Source organism: Miscanthus floridulus, chromosome 17 (assembly GCF_019320115.1).
Source record: "Miscanthus floridulus cultivar M001 chromosome 17, ASM1932011v1, whole genome shotgun sequence".
NCBI lineage: Eukaryota > Viridiplantae > Streptophyta > Magnoliopsida > Poales > Poaceae > Miscanthus > Miscanthus floridulus.
The window spans coordinates 101,621,219-101,640,525 of NC_089596.1; the positions used below are offsets into that span (position 1 = coordinate 101,621,219).

At 48.1% G+C, this 19,307-nt stretch overlaps 2 protein-coding genes across 2 annotated transcripts; one reads left to right on the forward strand and one right to left on the reverse strand.

Moving 5' to 3' along the window:
• Positions 1-9,066: 9,066 nt before the first annotated feature.
• On the reverse strand, positions 9,067-12,467 carry LOC136517654 (uncharacterized). Its single transcript, XM_066511277.1, has 7 exons — positions 12,336-12,467; positions 11,350-11,415; positions 11,176-11,225; positions 11,027-11,091; positions 9,727-9,818; positions 9,557-9,628; positions 9,067-9,364 (listed from the first exon to the last, which is right to left on the reverse strand). Exons 1-7 carry the CDS (start codon positions 12,336-12,338, stop codon positions 9,326-9,328), a joined length of 387 nt encoding a protein of 128 aa, XP_066367374.1. The 5' UTR covers positions 12,339-12,467; the 3' UTR covers positions 9,067-9,325.
• A 2,675-nt stretch (positions 12,468-15,142) lies between these two features.
• LOC136518106 (uncharacterized) lies at positions 15,143-16,130 on the forward strand. Its single transcript, XM_066511765.1, has one exon. It carries the CDS (start codon positions 15,218-15,220, stop codon positions 15,833-15,835), a length of 618 nt encoding a protein of 205 aa, XP_066367862.1. The 5' UTR covers positions 15,143-15,217; the 3' UTR covers positions 15,836-16,130.
• Positions 16,131-19,307: the final 3,177 nt, after the last annotated feature.

The window sequence follows — 19,307 nt, forward strand, 5'->3', positions numbered from 1 at the left end:
AGGACAACAAGAAAGATCCCATGCAATACTTGCCTTAAACTCAGATCCTTCTTCTATTGAATTGTAACCTCCAAAGGACTTCTTCTGGATCACCAACTTCTTTTATATCACCAACGCAAAGCTCATCGACTCGACAAAATCATGACGCACCACACAAGCATCCATGTAATCATACACGAAGCAAGCAAAAAAACTAAATTAGAATAGTACACTAAACAATAAAAAGGTTTGAAAACTAATCTACGCATTGCTATGAGCACACAGACGCAAAAAACACTCTAATCGATGCTATAACGAAGAAGTTATGAATTAAACAAGATTTCCTTTAATAAAATAATAGATTAAATCTAACCTTGAATTTCAAAAGTTGAAATTATATTTAATAGTAATATAAACATGTGGATTATGCAATTACGAATCTAACGCAACTTGAATGGATCAAATCGGAGTTAAAACGAAGATTTTATGGCTAAAATAAGATTAGTGGCAAAACTGTAATTAGCTAAAAGCGTATTTTAGATCTAACCGAAGAAATTATGTTTTCAGAAACAAAAAACGTATTCTACTGAATGCGCTTTGGACCGCGGGTTCAAAACTACAAACGTGTGGGGTTCTTTGCAAAACTGCCGGGCAAACCGGTACGGTGCGATCACGGCCGTTGGATCTAACTTGGATGGCACACATTAGATCGGGAGGGAACAGCTGCCGGCGGCGACGTAGACAGCGGCGACGCCATGGCCGGAATGAGCGAGCTCACCGGCGTAGTGGGATCTAGGCCTACGGGTCACAACAGCACAAGGAGAGGGCACCAAAAGAGAGAGGAAGGCAACACGAACTCACCAAGGTAGTTTTCGCCGATGATAGAGGCACAGAAGCGATGCGTAGCTCGGTGAACATGACAGCTAAGGCGGTGCTAGGGCTCATGGCTCGGTGACTTGGCGAGGTGGCTGTGGCTCTGAGGCTCGGGATGGAAGCGGCACGATGTGGGCGCCCGGTATTTATGGCCGAGAGCAGCTTGGGGCGTAAGGCAAGGACGAGGCATGGCCGACGTGGAGTCGGGCAGCACGGTGGAGTCTGGTGTGGTGCCAAGTCAGAGGAAGGAGATGATGCCTAACAGCGCAGACCCGACTGTTAGCGAGACGCGCGGGGAGAGGGGAAGAGCGGAGCGGTGCAGCGTTGGGCTGTGTCGGAGACCAATACCAGGGTACCCAAAGAGGAGGAGCTAATAACCATCAACATTGATTCATCCGAGCGGTCAAGAGCATGACTACAGCTCCACCCGACCTCTAGGTGCGCAAACTCTGCCTCGCTCGACACCTGAGGGTTGGCTCCGCCTCGTCCGACACCGAGGTCATGGGCTCTGCCTCACCCGACCCCTAAGGGCAGGCTTTGCCTCGCCCGACACCGAGGCCACAGGCTCTGCCTCGCTCGACCCCTGAGGGCGGGCTCCACCTCGCCCGACACCGAGGCCACGGGGTCCGCCTCGCTTGACCCCTAAGGGCGGGCTTCGCCTCGCCCGACCCTTGAGGGTGGCTCCTTGGGTTTGGGCTCCACCTTGCCTGAGCCTTGGGTTTGCACTTCGCCTCGCCTGGCCACTGGGGAGGAACTCCGCCTTGCCCGACCCTAAGGCCGGGGACTCCGTCTCGCCCGACGGTGACCCATACCGCCGCCGACCGCTCTAGGTCCAAGCGTATGGGCCTAGGTCAAAGCCTTGACATCAGGGAGGTGACCGGCATGCCCCAATATAACCCGTGGTCGTGACGGGCCATACCTGAGGATTCACATCAGGAACAGTGTCGAGCGAACTGGTGCTATTCTGCCTAACCCTCGTACAAACATTGACATGCGCGTCAGTTCGCCACGACGTCCGTCAGGACGGAGTGGAGCGCCATGACCGGGAGACGATGCCTGCACATGGCACCAGTGACGGACATGGCCGCGACGTGAAGCTGTCCCTGTTGACGTCTATAGGGTCGGTGGGACCCGCATAGAAGAAAAGAAGGACCCGATGATCCTGGAGGACTTCTTCTCCTTCTGACTCTCCTTTTTTCCCCGCTATAACCCTTGCCTTCTCTTGGCCTATAAAAGGGAAAGCAGGGCGTCCCATTAGGGGGCATCGGACCAACGATTGAAACTCATCGCAACACACCACATGAGACTCGAATCCGATCAATTCATCGAACCCCGAATAGCAACCGAGCTCCCGGCACCCGTTCATCCTTTCCATCAGAGACTTGGGACATGTCCCTCTCTCGCCCGTTTGTAACCCCTACTACGAACTTTCAGTGCTAGTAACACGAGCAGCAGCAACGAACTGGACGTAGGGACATTCTGCCCGAACCAGTATAAACCTCGTGTCCTCTTAGCACACCATCCGTGCTAGACGCGTAATATTAGAAATTTACTTGTTGGTGACAACTCGAAATACCGACAGGCTGGCTAGGCCGAAACGAGGAAGCGGGCCGGCGGTGAAGGAGGGAGCAGGCCGCGGGGAGCGAGGCGGGGCAGGCCACTGCTAGAGGAAGGAGGAAGTTAGCCCAAAGTAGAAGAAGAGGGCAGAACATAACCCTCTGGTCACATGAGTTGGAAAAGAAAAGAAAAGAAAACATAAGAGGAGAGAGAGCACCTTCAATTGAAGAAATTCACGTGCATGGTATCGTATTTTTAAAAACTCAAAGATTGGGTGTCAAATCTTGAAAAAGTCACACATATTTTGTTCGAATTCAATGAGGCATGCAATTCGAGTGCCAAATCAAATCTCTCCATCAACTTCCCCAGTATGGTTCACAATGGCGTCGATCATGGTCCACATATATTGTTTGCAAGCGAAGTATAGCCAAACTAAATACTCCCTCTATTTCCATAATTCTTGACATTTTGAACAATGACACAATATATAACACAGTTCTGAATATGATTTTCCAATGTAATTATAAACATCAATAAATATATATTTTTTCTAGAATTATTACTTTTCAAGACTAATGCATACTTTCTCTATTTCTGAACGGTTGTTTTTTTAGTTTTGATTGAAGTCAAATATTATTATGTTTGCTATCAATTCTAGAAACCGATAGAATATTTAACTTAAGACAGGTAGAACTACAATCTTTGTGAAACGGATGGAGTACATAGTTATTCATACTCATAGTTATAAAAAATTGACTTCAATTTTATCGAAAACAACAAAAATATATTTAACTAGAGGTAGAACCCACTAGAATCACAAGCATTTGTTTTTCTAATGAGAAATTTCCATCCATACCACCACGGGTGCGGTGGCGCCAGAAGTGTGGCATGAATACAGTAACTGACTTTCTCTGTGACTGCCAAACGTTAGTGCCCAACCAAACAATGGCTATATATGATTCATAAATCTCCTGAAAAAAAAGTATGCGCACTCCTCCTACCAGTTCTGAGGACGGGTGTGAAAGGAAAACCTAACGCATCCTAATCCATGCTTAAACTATCCTTGACCCCCCTGCATTACGAGGTCATTCTTTAAACTGAGGAGGAGCTGGAGGTCAGCAGCTTGCTGCCAATGCTTGGCCTAGCTTGCAAAGTCATCGTGCCGTCTGAAGTCTGAACTGAATAAAATGTTCTTGAGGCTTAGGCTATGCTTAGCTGTGGTTTCCCCTTATTTGTAATTTGTAAATTGTACGTAGTAAGTCCAAGTCCAAAGAAGTTGACATATCACTTTGATTACAGCAGGCACAATTTGGACTATTGGAGACCATCGAGATTCTCAAGAGTGAGGCGACCAAGGCCTGTTCTTCCCCGTCACCTCTACAGCAGAGACCCAAGGACTGTTCAAACTTGAAACCCCCCATGCATGGCCGCTGCAGAGACGGAGCCAAAATTCAAAGGAAAGCAAACAGGCATATCTTTGGCTCTCTCTCTGGATTCGCGGTCCTTTTCCCGTTTCCTGAGACACGCACGATTAAAGCAAGCAGCTGCCGGCAGGCAGGCAGAGGAGACAGAGCCAAGCAAAAGCCATCTCTGACTCTGACTGTGCCTGTGTGCTGCTCGGTCATCACACACAGCACAGCGCAAGCGCAGAGAGACAGACACCGTGCATGCGCGCTCCAAGTTCAAAGACAGGGCAGGCAAACAAACTGGAAAGAGGAGCTTCTTTCGCTAAGACTACGTGGTCCTGAACACAGTGAGATGCTATACTATAAACCATGCATGCAAGCCAATGGTGCACAGACAGGGACGGTCGTGGCCATCATCAGGCCATGCTTGTGAGCTGTACTCCGTAGAGCATTGGAACTGCCATCGCACAGAGCGCAAGCACAAGCAGCCTGAGAGATTTTAGTGATGGATGGAGCCATGGAGGAGGCGAGAAGCTGAGGAGAGCGAGCTAGTAGCAGCGGCAATGCAATCAGCAACGCTAAACAATCTTGAACTGAGAACATTTCAGTTCAGAGGCTCTCAGCTCAGGGTAGCAAACGAAGATTCTCTTATCCCTGGCAGGTGGTCCCCCATGCCATGATGAGTGGGGTCCACCGGGGTCTTCCTCCGTCTGGTGATGTGACACGATGGTGTGCTTTGCACTCGCATCCGCTTGATAAGACTGACAGCCGGCTCAAATCAGTCCAGCTAGTCCAAGAATACTTGCAGTTCCAGACAGAGGAGAGAGAGAGAGCTAGTGAGCTTCTAGCGGTGTGCCGTGATAGCAAGCAAGCGTACAAAGCAGTACTGTGCAGGCCGGAGAAAAGCAGAAATAATAGCTGACAGCCATTGCTCCCTTCCGTTCCTTTGGCTCCTTTCCTTGCGTACAGAGCTACCAGTGCAGCGGTACACACAGACACAGACACAGACATAGACACAGCCTCCGCTCTCCCTCTCTCCTCCTCATTCCTCACTCATCAGCTTCCTCCCATTTCTCCTCCGCGGCTTCTTCTCCGAGCCTCCTGCTTCCTCTTTCGTTGCTCCTTTGGAAGCCCAGGGCGGCTCGGCTGCCAGGAGAGACGACGGCAGCAATGGCGATGGTGGACAAGGGAGGCGAGGCCACCGAGTTGCCCCCCGACATCCATGGAGTCGGGGAGAGCAGGATGAGCAGCAGGTCAGTTACTCACTCCTCGTCCTTCTTCTCTTATGCTGTTGCCTGCTGCGAATATTCGTTAACATTTCATCATGGCGTGAAGGGAGAAAAAGGGGCAGGAGGGATGGATATGTATGGAGCTATGATTTGTCTTTGAGTTCTTTAGAACAAACTAAAGGTTTGAATGCGCATGTTGAATCGATCAGTTGCACCTTTTTTTGTGTGTGATAATAATAATGCTGAATGTACTAGGGTTAGATTTGTTTCCTGCGTTGTGTCAAACATTCACAAGTAGCAGATGCATCTTATATAATAAAAAAAAATAAGGTTGGAGATGCTTGCATGGCTAGAGCCTAGAGTAGATGTTGCTTGATGATTCTTGTTTTCTGAAACCTTTGGCTAGCACTTGTACACCTGTTGTTTCACAAAGGGAAAAGTTGAGTCATTGAGTGCAAACTATTGACTTAGAGTTTTTTTTAAATGAATGCAACAATTAAGGAAATAGTTAAGCACATAATCCTGTTGTTAGTATGTCGGAAATACTTTGAGTTCAGCTTACTAGTGTTTTTATTTGGATGTTAGCTAGGGCTTTAAGCTTCAAAGAGATTTGTTCGGCCGATGGTTTTTGCGGATTTGTTCGACTGATGGTTTTTGCGGCTGATAAGACAGTTGAAGCCATGGCTGATAAGGCATGTTGTGCATTTGGCCGTTTAATTTCATCTACCTGCGGCCCTGTGCCTGGTATAGATCTGCGCACTGCATTTGTGAATCTCTTTCTAGTAACTTCTCTTTAGTCGGTTAATGGAACACAAGGACTTTTTTTTCTTTGTTGAGATGAACATTGCACAAGAGTAGAGCAGCACTGTGCTCTGGTCTAGTAGAGCATGCATTGGTCTCTGCTGCCGTGCTCGGCGTGTGTTGCATTGATGCCTTGCTGCCGTACAGAGTGCCCATAAATCCGTTCAGTTGTGCCATGTGTGCCAAGATTTGTGTGGGCCAATTTTGGACCTTGATGGCAACCGAACCAATTGCCTTTGCCTTTTGCCCTGTTACACGATCTGCACGTCCTATATATGGACCTTCCTGTTTCGTGCTTTGCCGTGCAATCAATATCTGCAATCATATCATCTTGTTGCAAAGGGCAAAGGCGCAAGTGCAGTGGTAGGAGTACGTGCTTCTCTCTGCCACTCCATTCGGCTGTGATTTGACCAGCACTGTTTTAAGTTTCGAAAATAGCATGAATTCCTAAGGAGTCTATTCTACGATTTTTTGTATTTATGATCTTTGCCCTCCTATTTGATTTAGAACCTACGATTTTGACAGTCTGTTTGGTCTCGCCTGCAATGCAAATTCCAGGCCGCCGTCGCAACTCCACGGTGGCCGGCCACTGATGTACTAGTCCAATCCAAGGCGTCCACCCATGGCCAGGCGCCGCGAGACTCGGGCTCCATGTGAATTCAAGTTGGTGCGCGTCGTGGAGGTGGAGGTGGAGGCTTGGCGGTGGAGGTGGAAGGACAAGGATGCCATGGTCACTGAAGCAGCGAGCAAGAGGGAATGAAGCCGTACGGTCCGGGAGCTGTATACATGCATAAATATTTTTCGTCTACCAGTAATTGGTAACTGGTTAAATTTTTTTTCAGACGTACCTCAGGCACGGATTTCATTAAGCAGAAGCAGAGTTTTTTTTTTTACAAAGGACTGGCCGGTAATCCTAGAATTACCAGCGCAATCCCACAAGCACAAACGATACAGCAAGAAAGCACGAGGGGGGGCCTCCACCACCAAACCTATACAGATTGAGCCTATTATAGAAAGACAAACACATTGGTAGCCTAAGGTGTAGTGTAGCCGCAATAGCCAGCATCCACCAAGGAAGCCAAGGGAGCCGGCACGACAACAGCGGCAAAGCATCCGCACGAGAAACGACCACGGCGGCCAAGCATCCGCTGAAAAAGGACCATTACGGCAAAGCATCCGTAATTAGGGCCATCACACGCTCTGCAGCTGAATGAGCGTGGAGACCGAAGCGACGAGGTGGCCAAGCATCCACCCAAGCAGCAACAACGGCAAAGCATCCGCCAACGAACCAAACGACAACGGCAACAACAAACACCGAAGGACAAACCAATGTGAAGATAGAGTTGAAGCACAGATAGGCATAGCAGAGCAGGCAACAACACCACCGACGATCGACGTGCGGGTAAGAGAGTTGTGGCAATTGTAGTGCCCCAAACGAAGCCTTCAAGAAGGGGATGACATCCGCGGATGCCAATAACGTTCGGAGAAGCACAGGTAGGATTTTCATCCACCGGATGAACAGAGCTTCGGCGACACCTTCAAGAAGGTAGGTGACACGTGCTGCACCAACGCCGTCGGCCCAGATGAACACCCTAGCAGCAGATAGCCAATGGCACCCGCCCAAGGCCGCGGCCGGGCCGATCCAGCTGCCACGAGTCTCGGACAGACAGCTGGCCGCCGTTCGCCACGAGGCGTTAGGAAGGGGCCCTCCACCACACCCCTAGCACCTAATTGACTATACCTGCAAGGTAAAAATACATCAACGCAAGGGTGCCAGCACGAGAGATGAAGCCGCGGTGGCAAAGCATCCACCAAGAAGCGACAAGACTGCGACGGCAAGTATCCGCCCGAGCAGCACGGCGGCGAAGCATCCGCCGGATAGAACGCGACAAAGTATCCGTAAAAGGGGAGCCATCACACCCTCAGCCATGAGGGGGGCGCCCGAAGCGACAAGGCGGCAAAGCATCCCCCGAACAGCAACGACGGCACAGCATCCGTCAAAGAACAATCGACGGCAGCAACATAAAGCATGCTAGACAGATCCTTGCGAAGATGAGCTTGGAGTGCACATGCAGGCACAACACAGGAAGGAACCTCAACGGTAACTGGTTAATTAGCAACGGTGATGATTCTAAAGCTTTTTGAGGCTATCTATGGTTTCTGTTGCATTGCAAATTTGCAATGCTTGCATTCACTCGTGCTCACCAACGCACGCTGCCGGCGCTTTGGTCGCGATGGGGACGGGTGAGCTGCCTGCGACGAGCATGCGCGCGCGGGTGGGGCGCCACGCCGCAGACCTTGCCGGTTCCCGTTCCCGTGGCGTGGCCCGCGCGCGGCCGGGCGGCGCGGCATGGGTGGTGGGGGCCTGGACGCATGCGGCGTGCGCTTCGAGCGACGCGCGCGGCCGGGGATTGGCTCCGTGCCCTCGTCCGTCGTCCCCGTGTGGAGCCAGCCGTGGGGACGGGCGGCCGGCCGGTCTGCTGGCCTGGACGCTAGCTGCTCTCGTTGGATGCATGTGGCTGCAGCAGGGTGGCGTGGTCGTCAGCCAGCGCAGGGACGCAGCGGGAGCGCGCTTGCGTGCGTACCCACCCGGTGCCAGAGCAGCGCTCGCCGCTCGGTACATACACGCCGCGGCCGGCCGTGCTGCACCAGCGCCGCTGCCGCATGATGCAGCTGCCACGATGCCAGGGAATACGGGGACGGGGAGGGACATTTCCTGGCCAACACGTACTTCGTGCCATTGCGCGCCGTTAGCGTTAGACCAAACCAAAGCCGTAGTATTTGAGAAGAGAGGAAAAGAGCTTACCTGAACAATGCAACAAATAGCTCTAGTACAGGTTTAGCCGAACAATGCTACAAAGGGCACATGCACTGATCCACAGCCTCCACTGCATGGGCCTGTTCGCTTGGAGAAATTCTAGAGAAATTTGGATGGTTTGGAAAAATACTGGAAGAATTTGACAAAGAAAAATACTATTTCGGATGAAAAAAAAAAGCGGATAAGTCGGGTTTAAGGGCACGCGAACGGGGCCAAAATGACATGTCATGTGCAGTGCGCTATGGTCCTATGGATCCATCATCCATGCAGCGGAGGCTGTGGATCAGTTTGTCGCAAGCAACGCAACTAAAGTTGCAAAAAACATGCCACATCACATAATAGAACTGAAGAACTCGATCACACAACTGAAATGAGGGCCGGGTCCGGGTTGACAGGCTCGGAGTGGAGACAAACACCCATTAATATTAATAAATAAATGCCATGACTCAAGGAAGAACAGTGTTTCAGGGATAAACACAGCCAGTATCGACTGTCCTCAATGGGGCACACACCAATAAGACATCGGATCATATACAACCGAATATCCATGAAATAGCCTACCAAGTTTTGATGGCTGTTGATAGTCGCATCAGATCATTGTCTTTAAGCAAACAGTTCGGTACCGCTTTTAATCAATCACCAGCCCATCATACAGGTCGCATCTAATCGTCGTCGTCAAGGACACTTCGACGCCTCTGAATCTGTAAGGCAAACAAGAGTTAACAAAGACTGCTAACTTGTTCTGACAATAAGCCAGTTTATATAGAAGTGTACCCACTGTTGGAGACACGCACAGACGCACAGTAGCTTTGTTCAATATAAGCCAGATGGACCGATGCAAGAATAGTACATGTTCAAAGTTTGATATATAAAATCCACCATGCTTTACATACCGTAACTTTGGTTTGCTTGCTTGTTTGGGTGTTAATTTGCTCGAGAAGGGAGATAAGTCTTTCTTCAGACACCTATAAACCAAAAAACGAAGGCAGTAATTTATATGGTTGCTCTATTGAATTCTTGAAGCGCCAAAAAGTAGACAAAGGGATCTGTGCTTAACTATTACCTTTTCAGATATTCCACCAGTTTGAGCAGCTCTCAGCAGAACATCCTCCACCCCTCTTGCTTTGTCAGGTTTGACCAAAGCTATGCGGGAAACTGTCAAATTCATGCAAAAATAAGCATTGTATTACACTTCCTTCCTCCACTTCAACTGTTTACACTTTATTTGGAAGATTTATGACTGAATACTTAAATAGTAGCCAAACATATATGCTATTCAGAACATCTATTTATAACAGTAACAGGCATCTACTTCTGGAACAACAATAACTATTCTAACCCTATGCAGAAACCTAAATTATTCATTCAAGCAAAATATGTCATGATCAACTACAAACAAACATCAACAAACAAATTGAACTTCAACATGATTAGTATTTTTCGTTTTATTCGTATATTGATGTCACCCAGATACGATTACTTTAAATGTTTATATGAAGTGTTTTGATCAGTGTAGCCCTTCTAGTATTTGTGCTGGTTGCTCTAGATTAGAGACATTTTCATCTTAGACCACATCGTTAGTCACACAAACATAAACAGCATAGAAGATTTTACTAAATAGAGGCCATATCAACCATCTTTTCTAATGAATCAGAAGAGTAAGTTGTTTGAAATGGCAAACATCATCAATAAAATTCCATGCTTAACACCTAGCTTATATTCCAAATATGCATTCTTTTCTTATTTGTTGCAATATCTATATATGATGAGGAAAATTATGCAATGATTCATGAAAGAATACTGGTGATCTCCAACTGTAACTATGTGGACAGAGCAACTGTCCTGTTCTTTTCAGGAATATATACACCCATTGGGTCAGCACACAACTGCTGAAACACATAACAGTTTCACACCAAAGGCTTCTGGCCCTGCTTTATGAAAAGCAAATAACAGCATTCACAGGGAACAACAGCTTACATTGTAGCAGCATGATTACAATCTAAGTGACTTTGCTTAGACTGGAAACGATGACAGCATGATTTGAGGTAACACATAATTGGGCAGGGACCCTAACCACATATCGCTGCTAAACTCACTCTAAACATTCCACTACAAAAGGACAGAAACTAAAATTCAGAAGAGAGAAATTAACAGACTCCAATAATTGCATAGCAAAAGAAATTTTGTAAAGTGTTTCATCCAACTTTTGCAGGTCGACTTGCAGAGCTCCCTAAAAACACATAACAGTTTCCATGCAATGGTGGAAACAACTCGCTAAAAGATGCATCAGCCATTTGAATGTAAATGATTTAAAAAAAATGCATTAAGCACATATATACATGACTTCGATAACAAGAACTTACGCCTTTCTCTGGCTTCAGAAGATAATATCTGAGAAAGCATCATCTGTCGGCGTTCCTCAGCTTCCCTGATGGAGAGTAATATTCAAAGACAATTCAGTATTCTTCCTGAGCTTTTTTCAAAGACAAGATGGTGGAGGAATGGACCATACTGTTTCGCATCTTCCTGAGCTTTTTGTTGGCCCGCATTCTGCTGATTTGCCTAATTAAAAGTTAACATTAGATCAAAAGTCAGTAAACTAAGGAGTACCCAAACAAGCACTTGCATTAGCAAGGAGATCTACATGTGACAGCTTCAATTTATGTCATGGAGTTTGGTATCTTACCCCACCACGCTGTGCCATTAGTTCTTGCATCCTCCTCTGCCTGATAGCTTCCAACTCTGGGTCAGCCTGTCAAACAAAATTATATAATTCCATCAGAAGAAATGCAACAAAAGCATATGGCTGTGGATACTGGATAAAGCACGTCTGAGCATCCTAAATTCCATTGAATTTAAGATATTTTCTTTTTCCTAGAAGACCAAGTTAAACAGAAACATGAAAAGATTTAAGCCAGAAAAAAAAACAAGTTAACCAATACTGATTTATTTCAACAACTCCTAAAGTTCTTATGCAGTTGGGTCATTGATTGCGAGTCAAAATGACAGGGACGCTACCACAAAATATCAGAGAAGTAATCTTTCAAAGGTAAAGGAAGACATGCTGAATTGCTGATATCAGATATGAAGGCACACAAAACATGACAGAAGAGATGGAAGGAACCCTCCAGCTCTAACAAAATGATACCAGATATGAACATATTTTCTTGTTCTTTTGGATGTACATGTGCAAATACACGCCATGAAACATATCAGTATGAGCATCCAAATTATTCTCAGTCTCAGCACGCTTACATGAGCAGCTCCAAACAACATCACTCCAGCTCATCTCTAAAGGTAGCTAAACCACTATTTTTTCACCGTTATTCAGCTATTTGCATTTGATAAACCAGAACAATCACAATATTTTCAAAACAGCATGTTCAGTCTTAAGTGCCAACATATTGGGCGCAGTCCCCCCTCGCGCTTTCTAAGAAATCAGACAACTAAACCAGTAGGCACCGAATCCGAGTGAGGCATTAAGCATAAGAACAGGGATCAGGATAAGTAAGTAATCAAAGAACGCAGCACAAAGGGGAATCGCAGATCGCAGCCCATCAGATGCTTAATCTTCCCGCTAAAACACAACTAAAACCCTAAGATTCAAACACAGACAGAAGTCCACAGATCCTCTCAATCAAAGAAACATTGGAATCCGAGCTCCAATCTCACCATCTTGCGCGCGCAGCGGAGATCGCAAGGCTCTTCACTCCGGACCTTCACTTGAGCGGGGACGGCGTCCGCGGCGAGCTGTGGACCTGTGGCAGGGAACAGCGAATCGAGCCTTTTTTTTTTGTTCCTTTCCGCGTGGGTGCAACGCGACCCGTTTTTGCTCTCGCCTTTCCACCCCCAATGTCCAATCTCAGCCGTCCGATCTGAAACCTCTTCTCCACGCCGTCCGATTGGAACATCCGAAAAGATGGCAACGGGAAATTACCGCGGGGTCCACGTCCCCGAGCGGAGGTTAGCGAAGCTCACCTAGGTCGCCGCAGCCATTGTCGCTCGGACAGGCGAGCAGGCGCTCAGTGCGAGCACTTGTGCGTACAGCCGGCCACCGGCGATGAAGCCGCTGTGTCCCAGATCCGCCGTCACCTGCGAAATTGGGAATCTGGGATGGAGTCCTCGCTGCGACACTGCCTCTTTGTGCTCGTGTGCGTCGTTGCTGCGGCACTCGGTGGCCGGTGTGCGGTCGCTGCGTGGGACTTCAATCGTCGTGTTTCGCGGTTTCAGGACTCCGAGCATCGATTTCGCAACAGTAACGCTCCAGACTCTTGATTTTACATTATGTGTATTTTCTCCGTTGTGTAGTATTCCTTCGTGTATTTGTCACCTCAATGCACTTTTTGCCCTTTGGATGTTTTGCCGTGCTGCTCAGTACTTTGCCGCTCGTACGTAGGTGACCCGTGCCTTGGCTGCTGGTACGTGCTCATACGTACGCCTGGACGCTCGCCCTTGGCAGGCAGGCAAGCAGGCCGCCGCCGCCCCTGGGATGCCTGGCTGGGCGGCTGGGCGCGACACGGCTGTTGGCAGTCCTTCGGCATCCAGCGCGGCCAGGCTACACACAGCCGCAGCCAGGCCTGGGGCAGGCGCGGCCACAACTGGAGCGGGCGCAGCCAGGCCTGCAAAGGGCGCGGCCAGCCCTAGGGCCGCCGCGGCCAATTCCGAAGCGTCCGGCGCGGCCTCTGGAGCGGGCGCGGCCATGTCGCGAGTGGGCGCGGCCAGGCCAAGGTCGTCCGATCCTTCCATGGCTGCCGCATCTCCGTCGAGGCGGGTCGCGAAGGGAAGGGCGGCACGACTTCGTATGATCGGGCTAAGGCGAACAAGAGATCAGGGACACGTCAATTACACACAAGGGCAAATACGTCCATCAAGGTCACAAATACACGGACAAATACCACAGAAGAGAGAAAATACATATAATGTCAAGAAAATCAAGAGTTCAACTATTGGAGGGTTATTTTTGCGAAGTTGACATTTCTATGCAATTTTCTCGGTGCTGCGAGGTGGGGAGTGTGAATGCGCTGTGTTGACGGCGGAGGCGATGCACGTGAGAGAAAGTTACGCACCTAGCTCTTAGTGGGCCTAATGGCTAATGGGCTTTTACTTTGCTTGTGCTTCATTTGGGCCAAAGGGATCGGGGGACAGGGATCAGGACTGTCGTACCCAGGATTTTTAAATTTTTGTCATCGTTACGGATGACACTCCTTCGTTTATCAGCTTTATGCGTGGTCCTACATAATTGTCATCGCAAACAGTGAACCATCTACGTTTTTGCCATTTTTCCTGACATGACACGCCAGGTGGGCACGCCAGCGTGGCAGTGAGCCTGGGAAGGCCTACCGAGCATGCGAAATGACCTATTTACCTCTACAGCTTCTCTCCCACTTGCTGATGTGTGGACCCCACACGTTAGGTTCATCTTCAACCTCACACCATCACCACACAGAGAGGGAAGGGGAACTCGTGCAGTCCCGCTCGCGCTGCTGCCCCTCCTCGACCTCCGGCATGCCTCGCTGAAACGTGTGCTCTGCCGTGCTCCCGTTCGGCAACAGGATCTGCACCCACTCGCTGTCGCCCCTTTCGCGAGGCGTGCGGAGTTCGCCCTACCAGCGTACGCCGCGGTCGCTCTCGCCGAAATCCGTCGTGATTCAGAGCTTCAAGACACGACTACCAAATAAGTACGGCTCCTGCCACACTCGCTCGATGCTCTTGGGCTCTGCCTATTCACCATCTCTGCTATGGCAATGGAAGAGCTCGACAGTTCGAGGTGTTGTGGGCGGAGACCTGCTACACGCACAAAGCCGTCGCCGCCTAGCTCGTCACCTATGCCAGTGCAGGCGGCGCAGCCACCCGACGCGCTCGCAGCGCGCTCTCGGCCCGTGGACATGCCCTGCCCCAAGGCTGACCGCTCCTGCGCATTTGCTGCTATCAGCCGGCTGGCGGCGGTCAAAGGAGGCAGAACCGGCGACGTGGACGTTGCGGGCATCCATTGGCCCGCCGTCGAGTGACCTACGCCATCTCTATGACTCCGTGCTCCGGATGACCGGCTTCATTGAAGGATGACGTCGCAGCGCGTCGGGTGCATGGTGCTGGTGTAGCTTGATTTTTACTAGCCCCTCGCGGTCAAATTAAATGGACCGGCACGCGATACAGCGGCGCGGTCCGGCAAGTCATGCCAGAGGTCGAGGAGGGGCAGCAACGCGGCCGGGGCTGCACGAGCTCCTCGCCTTCCCTCTCAGGGTGATGGTTGGAGGTTGAAGACGAAGACGTTAGCGAGTAGAGGGAGAGAAGCACCAAGGGTAAATAGGTAATTTCGCATGCTCTGTAGGCCTTCTCAGGCTTAGTGTCACGTTAGCGTGCCATGTCAGTAAAAATGGTAAAAATATATGAGGTACGGCAGCGCGTATAAAACTGACACGTCATCCATTTGAGAAAAAAAAAAGTTTAAAATCCCGTCATACCCGACGGGGAAAGGATTATTTCCATTTCCACCCTCGCACCGCATCCACCGCGCCGCCGCGAGAGAGAGGAGGACCGGAGGACGAGGGTTTCCGATGGAGAACGGCGAGGAGACGTTCGCCTCCCCCACCGCCGCCGCCGCGGACTTCGAGTTCTCCACCAACGGCGGGGACGGCACGCCCAAGCTCCACGACGCGGCGGACGAGATCGAGGCCCTCCGCGCGGCGAAGCGCGACCTGGAGGAGAAGCTCGATGCCGTGGGCCACGAGAACCGGTTCCTGTCCTCCGAGTCCCGCCGCCTCGAGGTCCTCGTGTCCCAGGCCCGCGAGGAGGTCGCCGCCGCCGAGCAAGACGCCGCCACCAACGAGAGCGAGGCCGCCACGCTCCGCGCCGAGGTCGAGCGCCTCCAGGGCCTCCTCGAGGCGGAGAAGGCTAGCCATGAGGGGGAGATGCGCAGGGGCGCAGGGCTCGGTGACCAGCTGCAGACCGCGTACCGGGAGAAGGCCGCCCTCGAGGAGGAGATCGAGACCCTGAAGGGTTCCGCCGCTGCCGATGGCAAGAGCAGGGAAGAGGAGGAATGTGTTTCGGTTGCTGCCAGGGCCGGGACGCCTAAGGATGAGGGCGTGGTGCCTCCCGTACTGGTGGCTGCCGCGGCTGCTGGAGCAGCTGCCACGGCTGCCATCGCAGTGGTCTTGCTCAACCTCAAGAGGTAATCTGGTGGTCCGATGCGCGGGAAGTTTTGATCTGCTGCTATGGCCTATATGAGAATGGGTTGTCCGTTTTGTCGTGGTACTAGTGTTACTGGACTCAGTAGTAGTATCTTTACTATCAGTTGGATAATAGATTAGAGCGACCTATATCGCAAGTACCTTTACTTTCTGCAGTTTTCCATGCTAATAAGAGTTGTGAACACAAATGAGAGAGATAGTTGAGTTCTGGTATGTTCTTTTGAAGTTGCACCTAATTCCAGACTTCGAATTATTATGACTTGGATGGTTTGTACTGTTATGTCTCGTGTCTCTGGTTGTTATCTTTGTTTGTGAAGTCTATGTGGTGGAGATGTTGATGGCTCAGAATCAGGGTGCGTTGTCACTGGGGTTAATAGCTTCTGGTTGGCTATTTGACTCGGCAATAGCGAGGCTGTGGATTGGTGTGCCCAGAAAGTGTTGTTGATCATACCAATTTTCTTGCGACATTTGTTGTTAGTCTTTTCAGGTGATCGATGAGCAAGGATGCTACTTTGTTTAGTGGATGCCTGGAGATGTTTTTTAATTGCAAATTTGAAATATGAATGATTGTTTGCATGTCTCTTACTGCTTGATGCTTGTAGAGACATTTGTTGAATAATATGCTGACTGCTAATCTATATCACTACTAGTAATTAAAGATGTGTTGACCTTAATGGATTATCAAATGGATATATTTTGCGCATCTATGAATTTGTTATTGAGGATTCATGACTTTGTTAGCTGGGTTATTGCTAGGTGACTTTTAATATTGATTACTATCGAGATATTAACTAATGTCTGCCTCTTCTTTATAAGTGAAGTTTGTACCTTGATTGGTGTTCCTCAGCAAAACATTGATGCTTCTGCAATTGCTCTTAGGTTGAGACTAATTGGTGAGAGAAATAAATAGACATTACAAGCTTCATGGAGTCATTGTTAAGTTAGCAAATGTACTAAGTAATATTGTTCAGTTAAAGAGGTAGTGGTCACTATATATTCAAGTACTTTCAGTGGTTAGCAATTTAGTTCAAAGAGCTAAAACTCTGCACAATCTCTTATGAGCTCAGGTAATTGGAAGATACTTTGACCAGCACCTGATTGTTGTTTGTCATTCATTCTGTAAAGATATCAACTAGCAGTATCGTGTATTGGCTGAAACAGCAAACTCTGTTTTTGTTGCTTTACTAGAATTATTGGTGGGTTTTGTTTCAGAGTCATGTGGACGCTGTAACCACTGTATTTAGTATGATGTTATTGTGTTTGAGATTTGAGATGAAAAGCTTGTTACTGTGTTTGAGATTTGAGATGAAAAGCTGTAGAAATTTAGCATCCCTTGCATTTAAGCTAGGCAGCATATCAGTCTATACCACTTTTTAATATTGATCAACTGGTTTGGATACCCCCTTAACCATAAGGTTTGATGTAACATGTTTGCCTAGCAATGTTTGGATATCCAATAGGCAGCTAGTCAGGTATGTCTGTTCCATTGGCAATTGGCATGCGCCCTTTTGCTTGTAGATAAAAGTTATATGTGGCTACCTATTGCTCCAGGCATTTTTTGCCAATTATCACCTGTGGGTTTGCGACTGAACTGAGTGCATATTACTTAAAAGAATAGGTGGAAGTATAACCGAACACTTCTAGCTTCAACGATTCGATCTGCACCTGATTGATGCCTGTGGTTATTCATTCGTCAAGTGTGTGTACACATATCATATTGCTGCATCTCCTTGTGTAAAACAAGAAACCATGTGGCTTGTCTGTTTGTGGAGCACTGTAACTTATTGGTGGAGTCTATCTTATTCTGTCCATTTCCTATCCAGTGGTTTTCATTGGGATGTTACTATATTTGTGATGTGAAGCAGTACAGATTGATTAAGTTAAATAGCAGAGAATCAGCCTGGATTTGAGTTCTTCGGTCAACTTATCTTATTGGCAACCATCTTTGTCTAGCTTGGTTCTGTTTTATATCTTAATAAGTTCCATGGGCATGTTCTTATATTATTGTTAAACTAGCAAACATGCCCGTGCGTTGCAACGGTTGTAAAAAAATATCAAATCCTATTCGCTTCATCTTGTTACACAACTGCAGCGGCCGTGACATCTTAATTTGCCTCTTTAGTATTAGATATAGATAGCTATGTAATTTTAATATCTTATTAAAATCGGTTTTCACATGTCACCCCTTGTTGAAAGTTGCACTGGTATATTCGAATAGCTTAGAGATTTGCACTGATATGTGCGGACAGCTTGGAGAAACATTTCTTTTGATTAGATTATACGACAAATTGCTCAAGATTTTAATTTTTGGTTTGATTATTTAGGCCATCAGCTAATTATTCATGTTATAACAATAATTTATTCTTCTTAACTAAAACCAACAACTTAGCAATAAAGTTATTTGTTTATTAAGTAAAGGTTCAAAACTTCAAAGTCCCCTTGTATTTATTAGTTTTTTTTTTGTCTTTATAAGAAAAACCAAAGTTATTTCATCAAGAGATAAAAAACAAAAAATAAAAACACAAAAGGGCAGCACGACAAAGGAAAGTCACTCGACATCACCAGGAGGTGGGGCAGCACTTTTCTTGAGACCACATATGGGACCCAACCTACGAGCGGGAGAAGAAATAAAGAGAAAGCAGCGGGAGAAGGTATAGATAACTAGTTGCCTACACAAGCTATTTGTATCAGGGCATGCTCAAATGCCATTTTCTTAGTGGCGGTTATCTCTTTGTGCTTTTTGTTGATGGTAGAAGATATGTGGTGTCAGGAAAACGTGATGGATGGTAGATTTTTGGACGGTTGGACGATTGGAAGTGGACTTTGCGTCCATTCCTAACCAAGTGCCTCGGCAGTAGATTTCTGTGATGGCTTTGGTAAAAAAAAAAAACTCGGCCCACGGTAGGCAGATAGCCCCGTAGTTTTTTTTTTTTTGCTAGGAAGAAGACATCTCACGTAGGCCGATAAAACCTCTGAACCCCATGCTTCACCCTCACACAGGGGCCCGTAACCCTGTGAGTAGGCCGGACAGGCGAGGGTTTTTTTTTTCTGCACAAACTGCACATTACCGTAGCTGTGCCCGCGGCAACCAGGAGTTGAACTCCCGACCGGGGCTTTCCCATGACGGGGACGGAACCACTCGAGCTAACGTTCGCTCGCTGTGCTGGCTTTGGTAGACGTTAGGTTGCATATTGGACAGCGCGATTAGTTCCGATAGTTCTAATTTTTGCCAGATAGTTATCATTTTTGTCTGATTAGTTCTAATAGTCATACAGTTCGGTTCCTATATAAAATGATACTCTGCTACTACCGTTACCTGATTAGTCGTGATAGTCGTGCAGTTTAGTGATACTACAGTCTGGAAGGTGATAAGATGCTCAGAGACGAGTTTTTTGCATGCACGATTGACGATTGTGGGCTTAAACAGACTATTATCCTGTCCACAGTTGAAATTGAA